The sequence below is a fragment of the Triturus cristatus genome, chromosome 6 (genome assembly GCF_964204655.1).
Source record: "Triturus cristatus chromosome 6, aTriCri1.1, whole genome shotgun sequence".
In the NCBI taxonomy this organism is placed as follows: Eukaryota; Metazoa; Chordata; class Amphibia; order Caudata; family Salamandridae; genus Triturus; species Triturus cristatus.
The window spans coordinates 1,595,970,176-1,595,983,306 of record NC_140589.1 but is presented as its reverse complement, the minus strand read 5'-3'; the positions used below and the strand labels follow the sequence as shown (position 1 = coordinate 1,595,983,306).

Genomic DNA, 13,131 nt, shown 5'->3' with positions numbered 1-13,131 from the left:
TTTAATGCATACGCTCAGTTCAGCATAAGTTTGTCTTAGCACACCTTCTATCCTATTAACTAGTATATCAGAAGTCACAATGCAAGTGATAACTGTCCCACCACAGTCTCAAAGAGAAAGTCTACAGCAAGACAGTGGCGAAGTTGTAAATTTCCAGAGGTGAGAGGCAATACACTCCCCTGGATCCAGAAAGTGATACCCTATTAGGGTCTTTCCGCTGGATAGCTGGAATTACCAGAAACCTGGGAGTAGAGGGATCTTTGCAATTGGCAAAACAACTCCCAATGCTACAACGTCGCTCATCTCCAGCTGATAAGTGAAGATACATTTCTTTAAGAAAGATATCAAGTTCAAGCTGTTCCTTCTATAAAAGAATTTTGGGAGGATTTGCCAGTTCGGGGAAGTCAAATACCTAAACATCAAATTCAGGAGATTATCAGGGGGAACATGAATAAGAAGAAAAACTGAAATCTGAGCGTCAGACAGAGGCACAAAAATCTCATGGAGATATCTTTTTATAACAAAGGAAGAGTCTCCAATCCCCCTATATATACCTAACACCCCTGGATGTAATTCTTCCCAGAAGAAATCGGAGAGGAATGACATGTTTGTGAATGTTCATGCCCAACCTCACCTTGTATAGCAAAAACTCAGACTGAACTAAAAACTTGAAAACCATTCAATAGAAAAGTTGGCCCAACTATGTGTGTGTGTGTGTGTGTGTGTGTGTGTGTGTGTGTGTGTGTGTGTGTGTGTGTGTGTGTGTATTGTTTTTCACAGAAAAAGCAAAGGTTAAATTGACCTCAAAGTTGGGCCTTGTAATAATATAAAAACTATGGTTTAAAAAAAATGAAATTCACCACTTACAGTTTAAGCAATGCACGGCTTATGACCTTATATATTACATCACTAATGACATGTAAAGTGAAAATTGATTACATCATTGATGACAACATCCATTATTTATCACACTGACCTAGGGTTTGTGGCCTTGAAATAATTTTACACACTACATGTGTGGACTATTTTCTACTCAACTTAAGAGGACTAGCCACTTAAATATTTCACATCACCACAATTCGAAGTGAAGATGTTCAGAGGTATACATTTGGCACCTAGAAAGACACTTTCTTGCACGTCCTATGGACTACACTCTATAATTTAGTACGATACACTACACAAGTTCCCAAAATAGGCACAGTGGCATACAGTCTTAAATCTTTGGGAACAAACTCTGGCTTTAAGCCTCATCATACTTTCAAACATATCTCTGCAACTCACATAAGGTGTCTCAAGAAAGAGAGAGGGGCCCTTATAAACCAAAGGAGTAGGGCACCAAATAGACCAAAGTCATAAAAAAATCCCCTTTGGGTAACTACAATCACACTCCAAGCATGCTCAAAAGAGAATTTTTTTAACACCAAAACATAAACAACGTGTAGCCTGCAAATCTCAAAAGAACATTACATATTTATTATCCATACATTGAAAACCACATAAATGTTATTATACAGCAGAATTAATTCAGCAAAAAAAAAAACGGAACAGATGTCAATATGTCATCCAGATATTTTTTACAAGCCACAACAGTTCATAAAAACAATTCTTAAAAACATTTATTAAGCAGAGACCTAAAAATATACTATGGGAGAACAAGCAAGAACGTTATTTCTATTCATGAAAGCACCCCACCAATCTAGCACAGATCATTTATTACACATCGAGATAGCTATTTCTCCTATCCTTTGTTTAGTGTAACAGTTGTCCTCATGGATCTAGGGTGGGCTTTATCATCAGTGCATCGACGCGTTTCAGTGGTTACTATAATCCGACCACCACCTTTATCAGGACAAAACAATATCTCCCCAAATTCAAATCCTGGTCTGTATTTAAAAATCTTCCAGAGAAATTTCTAGTCCACAATGGGATTATATCTTTGTTCAAGGCAGGGAGTGTATTTCTCTACCTCCTGTGGAAATAAAATTGACAATTGTGCCCCATCATTTCCCTGTTTCTGCCTGGTAGCCATTTGCCTCAGACAAACACCCATTTTGTGTGTGACATGCTCTCAGCAACTTGTCTGAAAACTGTCCTTCACATCCCCATTGAATCTTGCACAACCCCCTGCTCCTTGTGGTCGAGCCAATTCCAAGAAGCCTGCCTGTGTGCCTTCCCCCAGTTGTGCCAGAGACTCAGCCACATCCTGTCCATTGTTGGTAACTCAGCCTGTCACACCAGCTGCCCTGTGACCACCCCCAACTGAAAGAGGAAGCACAAGGTTAGGCCCTGAAACCACACCAACTAATAGAGGAAGCAAAAGGCTGTACACTGTGAACACACATTTCTGTGGTTCTGCCAATTCCCAGAACCAGCAAGATAGTTCCTGTTTTACACAAGATGGTTCCTGTTCTTGACTCTAAGCCAGAGATAAACCCCCGAATGAGTAAGGGCCTTCAACTGAAAGAGAACACATTTCCACACATCACATGCCCTCTCACGAGACACAAGACACGCCCCTACCTTGACACATCTATTGGAAATTACTGCTTGTCACTTCCCTTTTTCCTGTCACTTCTCCTTTCTTCTTTTTCCTATTGACTGAAAACTGTATAAATATTCTGATGTGTGAATAAAACTGCAGACCACTCCTGTACCCGCTTGGTGCTGGAGCTCTCCCCTTAACTCGAGTTACTGGACCCTTTTTTTACTCGAACACCACGGACTCCTCTCTTTGCTTTGACTGAAATTGTGATTATTAAGTATAGAAATTCTGAGATGAGGTAATATTGAATTAATTTACCACATTAATTGGCGCCCGAACGTGGGACATTCCCTTTTCCCCACGCGCCGGCGATATTGGACCCGGTACTGTCCCCTCCTGACCTTTGACGGACTTCAAAGTGCACAAAGCGGGGAATTCCCGCTAACTCCCTCGAGGCAAAGAGGGGGACCAACTGCGGCCCGGCATCCACACGAGGCGGTGAGGAAAATTGCGGAACGTCCTGAACCAGAGCCCAACCTGTGAAGAGACGAATCCGAGGTTCTGCGAGTCCCACCTTAGAACCTACGTGCATTTTTAAGATCTTCAAGAGGCCTTCCAGTTATTTTTTTCGGTGAGTACTGCTGAAAAGTATAAAGACGGACTCACCACTTTGTGGGTGCGGTAAAGATACAGGTTTTTGTTGGTTTCTCACTTATTTTGTGAGGACTGCTAAACTAGTATAAAAGACGGACTCACCACTTTCGTGGGTACGGTAAAGATATATGTTCTGTTTGTTTTTCTTTTTCTCTCAATTCTAAATCTTTGAAAAATCTTGCCATCATGCCTATTTTCTCGAAAATACGTAAGATAGCAACCAAAAGGAGTATTCTTGAGAAGGAAATTCCCCTTCCTCCTCGGGATACTCCAGGACACTTCATGTATGCAAAACATGGTGTCGGTGCAATTATTTATTTATGTGATATATGGGTGGATTATACTAAAGACCTAGAACACAGATATAGATGGCCTGAAAATGGTACTTTTGACATGGAATGTATTATAAAGGGGGTGCCGTAGGTCCAGATCCAGGTAAAACAATTCCCGACTGCCCCTATGACCCGACTCCGAGCAACACAGGGGAGGCGGGCGGAATAAGAAAATACTTCATGACTCCTGGGAAGAAATAAGACATCTACCAGCAATTGACACGTTTCTTCAAGTGGCCTCTGAGTTTCTTCGTACTGGAGAGAACTCACGAGCCATTAACGCTATGACTACAAGAAGATCACACCCTGTAAAAATGCACATGTATAGGTTCCTCCTTTGCTGTTTCATAAAACACATACAAGCAGAGGAAAGAAATGTACCAGTTTCACTTTTTGACTTATTAGATTCCGCATCCGACCACACTAGTCTAGAACTTATAAATGATGCACTAGACAGGTTCACCCGTAATGTGACCCGTATTCTGCAAAACTTGCAAACAAATGAAGAGAATAAGAAACTTGAGGAGGAAATTACTGAACCTACTGAAAAAGTCCTACCCGTTCGTTCTTCCGCCCCTAATTCACGAACACCCCCGCCTACATTCCTCCAAGGTCACTCTGAATGGTCATCTCCAGATGAGTTATTTGAAAAAACATCCAATGCATTAGACTACTGGTTAGACCAGGAGCCTTCGCTTACACCGGAGGAGGAGGAAATAGCCAGAACTGCGACCCTATGGGTCTCTCAATATAAGATATATGACAATGATCTCATAGCCCAACTTTTTCTAGCATTACCACGCTCACATCAAAGATTAGCAAGTCTCTACATGGTACAACATCTCATCACACTCAATGACACTCATTTTAAACATGATCCAAGACTCGAAGATTTTCTGTCTGACTGCGCTGATAACATGTTCCTCCACAATAGTTCAGTTTTTCTCAACACACTTATAGATTTTAGACAGAAATACCAGAAAACGACTGAATATAAATCTTTCAATAATACTTGTGGACCAATTAATAGACTTCCTCAAACACGCCAGTTCCCCATGAGAGAGGTCCACCCCAGAGCTGACACGAATGGCGCGCTACAACGCGTTTTTATTTATGTACCCTTGACAAAACTTGAGTTACTAAGGATAAAAGAGATGGTTCCCTCCCACTCAAAGGATCCTGCTGGATTCTTTAAAGAATTAGGAGATGTATTAATGATGGGAACATATACTCTTTCTGATATCACAGCAATTCTGAAATTATTGTTGCCATCGGGTATATATGACAAACTAAGAGAGAAAGATTGGGAAGTAGCAGGTGAACACATTAGATGGACCGAACTTCAGAATGACGAAAATACTAGAGTAGCAGGTCAAGGTATAGGAGACAGACTAAAAGCACTTCCTGGCACTATTTTAAAGGTGCTACCACAGTTACTGACAGTGAAAAAGGAGGACTGGGATACCATTTCCTCCTGCAAACAGAAACATGGTGAAGACATAGGAGATTATTACACCAGACTTGAAAAATGTTTTGCGGTAAATAGCGGCCTTACGCCGACAAGCGAAGCTTACCCGCATCTGTTTGTTTCCAAATTAGTAGACAACGCCTTGCCAGCTATTAAGGAAAGAGTACTAAAAGTAGAAAGTACCTGGCAAGCACATACACCACCACAGGTGTTACAAATGCTACAATACCACCAAAATCGCATTAGGGATGAAGAAGAAAATGATAAGAAACGCATGAAAGACACCAAGATGAAAGCGTTAGTAGCCCAAACTGCACCCCAGCGCCAACAGACACCAGGTAGCCAGACAAACGTGAAGAGCACTTGTAATTATTGCAAAAAGACGGGACACTTCGTTAAAGACTGCCCTGTCTTAAAGCACAATTTGGCTACTGGTAAGACACAGCCTCGTCCATATCAGCCAAAACAGAATGTTTTCCAAGACAGTTCAACGCCTTCAGTGCCACCGACAACACAAATGGCCCAAATGAACATTATAGACAGCGACTACACTGAATACTACCCAGATTTTTCATGATGTTGCCCAGGGAGAGAAGATGACAAACTGCCCCTAATCCCCATCCCAGTAGATCAGAAAGGCCCATTTATAGAGGTCCGACATTTCTGGGGGAGGATAGAAAGTTTCTACTAGACACTGGGGCCAGTAAAACAACAATAAGCCATCAAGAGGTCCCAGAGGCTCCTCTCTCGGGTTCAAAAAGTATTTCTCTGGGTTTCTCCGGACAACCTGTGACAATCGCCACGTCAAAACCACTGCCCTTGCAGGTTGGTCCTCTCACGACAACTACAGATCTTATATTGACAAAATCATGTCCAGAAAATTTGCTTGGTATAAAAACATTGAAAGAATTAGGAGCTGTTATTGTTTGCTCACCTAAAGATGTCAGATTATTTCTACGAGATTTTAAGGGCCACTACCCAAGTAGAGAATTAGACGAGCGTTTGAAAGATTTGCCACACACCCTTTGGGCCACTGATTCCACCACAGTAGGATGTATGGAAATAACACCTCACAAGGTTACACTGAAAGAGGGAGCCCAACTACCACGTATAAGACAATACAAAATTCCACCTCAAGCTGAACAAGCATTAATGTTAATTATTCAGGACCTAATACAGTCAGGTGTGATTAAAGAAACAACTTCGAACATTTGCAATTCCCCTGTTTTACCAGTTCATACAAAAGTGGAACCCGGAACACCACCTGTCTACAGACTAGTGGTGGATTTGAGAGAGCTCAATAAATGTGTCATTCCACAACACCCTGTAGTCCCAGACATCTCCACTTTACTCACAGCCATAGATGCAGAAGCAACGCATTTTTCTGTCATTGACTTAAAAAAACGCATTCTTCAGTATACCCATTCACCCAGACAGTCAATACCTTTTCGGCTTCTCCTTACAAGGACGAAGTTTCCAATTCACAAGAGCTCCTCAAGGTTTCACCGAAAGTCAAAGTGTATATAGCCAAGCGCTGAAAAGACAATTGGACACTATTCAAATGCCCACGGATACAGCCATACTACAATATGTTGATGATATCCTCATTACGGCCAGATCTGACGCAGCATGTGCTGAAGCATCACTACTAGTACTAGAATTCCTAGCTGCAAATGGCCATAAAGTTTCCCCTGGTAAGCTCCAATTTTGTTTACAGCAAGTGGCATACTTAGGGCACTTGCTGTCAAAGGAGGGTAGGCAGCTTACACAGGAACGCATCCAGCTCATACAACAAATACCACAACCAACAACACAGAAACAAGTTCGAGCTTTTGTTGGTCTCACCTCATATTGTAGACAGTGGATCCCACAATTTGCACTCATTTCTAAACCATTAGTGCAGCTGACAACACTCGAAGCTGGCGCTACCCCACAATTACCCTGGACAGATGAACACCCGCAAGCTTTTCAGTCTCTTAAAAAGGCTATGTGTCAAGCCCCAGTGTTAGCAACACCTGATTACACCAAAGATTTTACCTTGTTTGTAACAGAAAACTCAGGTACAGCACTATCAGTCCTGACCCAACTTCAAGCAGACAGACATAGACCATGTGGTTATTTTTCAAGTACATTAGATCCAGTAGCACAAGCATTACCTGCATGTCTAAAATCAGTAGCAGCTACTGCACAAGCTATTAGACAAAGCGATGCTATTGTATTGGGACATCATCTGATAGTCCAGGTCCCACACGCTGTAGAACTTCTGCTAAACAAAACGCAAACACAGCATCTGACAAGAGCCAGACTCACCGGATATGAGATGACGCTTTTTCAGCCACATATTGAGATTAGACGATGCAACATTTTAAACCCAGCAACACTGTTGCCACTGACCTCTCCTACTGAACAACTTCACGATTGTATTGACATAATTGATTTAGTGACCAAACCCAGACCAGATTTACAAGATACTCCCCTTTCTAAGGCAGAAATGACACTTTTTGTTGATGGTTCTTGCATGAGACTCCCCACTGGAGAATTAGCAGCAGCCTATGCCGTCACAAATGGTACAAACACCTTGGAAGCACACAAGATAGAGATACTGTCGGCACAAGCAGCCGAACTCATAGCACTAACACGAGCATGTCACTTAGCGAAAGGAAAATCAGTTAACATTTACACTGATTCACAGTACGCTTTCGGGGTTGTACACAACTTCGGCACATTGTGGAAAGAGAGTGGATTCCTCACATCACACGGGTCTAAAATACAGCATGCTACACTCATCACTGCCCTCTTAGAGGCCAGTCAGTTACCAGCGAAAGTTGCAGTATTAAAGTGTAAAGCGCACACAAAAGGAACCGATGAAATATCAAAAGGAAATGATTCCGCAGACAGTGCAGCCAAATTAGCAGCAAACACAGAATTGAATATGCTACACCGCCAATACGCAATACGAGACCCCTTTTCTGACATCCAGGATGTCCAAAGTCACACCACGCCACAGGAACTGCTAGAATGGAAGGAAAAAGGAGGGGTCCTTACAGATCAGGGTTGGATGACACCTGAAAGAGCAGTATGGTTTCTGCCGGATGCTATGGTACAGGTTATAATAAACACCATACATGGACCATCGCATCTGGGAGAAAAAGCAATGTTAGACCGCATACAAAACATATGGCACAACAAACATTTGAGAGCTGCAGCCAAACAAAAGGTTAAAACGTGCATGATTTATAATCAGTTCAACCCAGGTAAAGGCACAAAGGTGGAGCAGGGTGGATTCCAACCCCCTGACCATCCATTTGAAGTTCTCCAAATGGACTATATCCAGATGGAGAGATGTAGAGGTCACAAGTATGTGCTAGTTGTAGTATGTGCTCTGACCAGATGGACAGAAGCCTATCCCGTCCCAGATTACACTGCAACGACAACTGCTAAGCAACTAGTAAGAGAATATTTCCCGAGATATGGGTTGCCCCGCGTCATCTACTCAGACAACGGCCAGCCCTTCTCCTCTGAACTCATGAAGCAAGTGTCTCTTCTGTTAGGGTACACTTGGAAATTTCACTGCGTAAGACATCCTCAAGCAGCAGGTCTAGTAGAGAGACACAACCAGACTTTGAAGACAAAATTGGCCAAGATATGTACAGACAAAGGCGTGGACTGGATGGTAGCCTTACCGGTTGCCCTCTTCTACATGCGTATGGTAGCACATTCCAGAACTGGTCTATCTCCGTATGAGGTGGTCTTTGGCAGACCACCAAATATGTGGGGTACGCCAATGCCTAAAAGAATTACTGATGTAGACAGCAGAATATTGACTGATTACCTGGCATCCTTGATGTCTGCACTCCAATCTTGTCGTTCACAGGTCGCTGCAGCCTTCCCTAACAAAACCGCCCCTGGAGAACACACCATCCGACCCGGCGACTAGGTGATGATAAGAAACTTCGACAGGACCAGTCCTCTTCAGCCCAGGTGGAAGACTCCGAAGCTCGCGCTCCTAACCACGCGGACGGCGGTGAAGATCGAAGGCAGGAAGGGCTGGCTACACGCGAGCCACTGCCGGAAATATTTTGGACAAAGAGACACTGTTGCTGGCGACGCTGCCAACCCTAGTGACCTTGTAACAGAACAATCTTTTGTGCCTTTGGAACTGACCCCACAACAAGAATATAAATCAAAGTTGAGGTCTGCCATCCGGACTCTGGCTAATTAAGTCCACTGGGCGCAGGTCCAGTGGTGAAGCGGTTGGAGCATGGGGATGGATTTAAACACCTTGACTATGTGGGAAAAAGATAGAATGAAACGCAGAAACAAGAACTTTTAGAAATTGCGTAGTGGTTCTATCATATGTTTAATGATATTGTTTTTCTTCATAACCATTATGACGTGACTTGGTTGGAACCTCCGCACTGTTTTTCCTCCAACACCACACACCTCTCATGCACCCAACAGCACTCAGGAACACACATATCATGACCTACCCCCTCATGAACAAGCCCATAGACTAGCCTTGCAAAACAATACCTTTATACAGATGTTACACTACACTCATCAGGCCAGCAATAGCACAAATTGCTGGATATGTGGCCGCCTCCCACCTCATCAGAAAAAGGGAGGGATGCCTCTTTTCCCCGTTCCATTTTCCTATAATGCGACTTGTGAAGCCTGGTTCGCCCTAATAACAGCTGACGATACCACCCCCACCTCCTGCCCTGACGGAAATAATTCATGCAAAAATGGGTGGCCTTGGGGGAACTTAAACAAGGTACTTAATGCTGCCTGTTACCCAAATAAGGATGGAAGTCCTCAGGCGACAGGAACAGTCCTAGAAAGTGAAGAATACAAGCAAGGGAACATGACCATGTCCTACAAGATGTTAAATACCAAACCTAAAAAGAATGCTGGTCCCCCTTCCATCTCGGTCTCACCAGTAAAAGGACACCTGTGCATCCAGAAAAATGGCTCTGTTCCATTAGGACACAGTGACTGTCATACCACTATAAGTTTTGAAGACAGAGGAAAGTCCTCATTTCAAGCATCTCGCCATACTTATTTCGTCTGTGGCCAAACGGCCTATGTGCAGCTGCCCTTGAACTGGGGGGGAACTTGTTATATAGCATTCCTGTTACCCCTGTCTTTGTGGCCCCATCCACTTACCACCGAGACCTCCTAGTGCCCCATGTCAGACATAAAAGAACGATCGATACCTCCTTGGTTGACCAAACAGAAACCTCATGGGAACAGTATACAGATTTTAACAAAGGGTTCTTCTTCTTTGTTGGCCCTGTACAGAACAGCAAGCTTATACGCACGTTGACAAGGACCTTAGAGGCTATTGTAAACCAGACGGCGTCTGCCCTGGGGAGCTTAACCCAGGAGCAGTCCGCCATACGATTGGTTACTCTCCAAAATCGCCTTGTCCTTGACATCATCCTGGCTGACAGAGGCGGAGCCTGTAAAATTATAGGCTCTAGCTGCTGTATATTTATTCCTGATAATTCCCCATCTGTATACACGGCCATAACAAAATTACACAAGATAGCCGTAAGTTTACATCAAGAACCTGGCACCTGGACGTGGTCTGATTGGTTCTGGAAGATAATATCGTCCTGGGGATGGCAACTGCTGTCAGCAGCAGGTATAATATTCCTGATAATAACTGGATGCTGCCTTTGCATCCAGTGTGGTCCTGCCCTGTGCGGTCTATGCGCTGCAAACTGCATTCCTAAACCACTTGTCCAGCAGAGAGAAAGGGAAAGAATTATGCTACAAGAATGTATAGATGATCTCATTCAAATTGAGATATAATATAGGTACACTCTGGGGCAAGGAGGGAATGTGGAAATAAAATTGACAATTGTGCGCCATCATTTACCTGTTTCTGCCTGGTAGCCATTTGCCTCAGACAAACACCCATTTTGTGTGTGACATGCTCTCAGCAACTTGTCTGAAAACTGTCCTTCACATCCCCATTGAATCTTGCACAACCCCCTGCTCCTTGTGGTCGAGCCAATTCCAAGAAGCCTGCCTGTGTGCCTTCCCCCAGTTGTGCCAGAGACTCAGCCACATCCTGTCCATTGTTGGTAACTCAGCCTGTCGCACCAGCTGCCCTGTGACCACCCCCAACAGAAAGAGGAAGCACGAGGTTAGGCCCTGAAACCACACCAACTAATAGAGGAAGCACAAGGCTGTACACTGTGAACACACATTTCTGTGGTTCTGCCAATTCCCAGAACCAGCAAGATAGTTCCTGTTTTACACAAGATGGTTCCTGTTCTTGACTCTAAGCCAGAGATAAACCCCCGAATGAGTAAGGGCCTTCAACTGAAAGAGAACACATTTCCACACATCACATGCCCTCTCACGAGACACAAGACACGCCCCTACCTTGACACATCTGTTGGAAATTACTGCTTGTCACTTCCCTTTTTCTTGTCACTTCTCCTTTCTTTTTTTTCCTATTGACTGAAAACTGTATAAATATTCTGATGTGTGAATAAAACTGCAGACCACTCCTGTACCCGCTTGGTGCTGGAGCTCTCCCCTTAACTCGAGTTACTGGACCCTTTTTTTACTCGAACACCACGGACTCCTCTCTTTGCTTTGACTGAAATTATGATTATCAAGTATAGAAATTCTGAGATGAGGTAATATTGAATTAATTCCTGTAACCTGGAATCTTCGACAACCTCGCGGATGTGATCCAAGTTGGAATATATTAAAAGGGTCCAATCTCTTCAGGCTTCCAATGGATAGTAAAGGCCAGTATTGCTCTCAGCTCCTTCCTCCAGTACTAATCTTCACTCACAGTACAATTGGCTATCCTTAGTTGTTTCCAAAGTTTAGGGTATATTAGAAGGGTCCAATCTCTTCATGTCTCCACTGAATAATAAAAGGCAATATCGCTCACTGCTCCTTCCTCCAGCAAAGGTAATCACTAGTAGTTCAGACAACGTTCCTTCGTTTTTATCTTCATTCAGCCGTCGTAACATGGGGTGTATGCCTCCGTGGAATAGGGATCCCCGCCGACCCAGGCACCGAGAAAGATGGCCACCGAAGCAGGCAGTCCAGGCGGTAGCAGGAAAGTCGGAAATCCGGCGTGTGAAGGGCAAATTCACCCAGTTCCAGGCAAGGGAGCAAAGCAAAAGGAGGCAGAAAAATGAAGGTGCAGAGCGGTGGGGCAGCCAAGCGAGGACACAGGTGAGGCTAAAGAAGAAAGCAAGCTTCATCTGGAAGGCCGCCGCGATCCTTCCCAGCAGCGACGAGGTCCAGGAGCGAAGGTGTGGAGCGGTGGGGCAGCCAGGCGAGGATACAGGTGAGGAAACAGTCCCCTTTTTTATCCTCGCCTGGCTTCCCCACGCCCCCCCCCCCCCCGCCAATCAGTGATCACTTGTCGCCGCCTGGAACCGTCCCGAACCAGCCCGCACCTGTCCTGTGGGCACGCCATTGGTCGGCGTTGTCCCCCCGGGCCACACTGCTTGCATAGAGAAAATCCCCAATGTGCTCCTCTTCATTGCCTCCGGAATTAATCGAAAATGGAGAGGCCCCCAATGTCTTAAATTCGAAATGAAAGCAAAAATAGACCATTACAAATAAATACAGGTAACAAGCAACTCTTAAATTGCTTAAATGAAGTAGCTGCTAGGAAGTGCGCAAGAGGTGAAGAGGTGAATTGTCCAGATATCATAAAAATGAAAAACAGCTTTGGGAGGTGGTGAAAATTGAAGGGAACAAGACTAGATCTCAAAATAAGTAAGGAATGGGACGAGGAATGAAGAATCAAAATAATTAATATTACCGGTAAGTATTCCACACATTCTACAAAAATGATGAGCCAGAAATGGATTAATCATTTAACTCTCTGTTGCTTAATATTTAGTTGTATCAGTACATTGCTCATAAGTTTCTTGTATGTGTAACTACTTGCATAGCAGACATTCCCAGTGTACTATTGATTAAAAAAGCAAAGAGTTTAAAGTGTCCATGGACAAAGCATAAAGTTTGAAATGTCCATTGTTTTATAGAAGACATCACAGCAGAAATGTGCAGTTCATACTTACACATTTTATTCTTTTCAGTTGTCTCAGTATCTTCACGAAAATGCTTGTCACGTACGGCCCCTGGAAGAAGGCATGCTTCATCTGTTTGAGAGTATTACAGAGGACACTGTGACTGTGTTGGTAATA

At 43.7% G+C, this 13,131-nt stretch overlaps 1 protein-coding gene across 1 annotated transcript in view; it reads left to right on the top strand.

Annotated features, from left to right (window-relative positions):
• PPP1R21 (protein phosphatase 1 regulatory subunit 21) overlaps window positions 1–13,131 on the top strand; it is a 395,061-nt gene that overhangs the window by 164,203 nt on the left and 217,727 nt on the right. Inside the window, exon 10 of the mRNA XM_085612732.1 lies at window positions 13,024–13,125. Within this exon, the coding sequence (XP_085468858.1) occupies window positions 13,024–13,125 (102 nt within the window). The remainder of the gene's footprint in view (window positions 1–13,023; window positions 13,126–13,131) is intronic.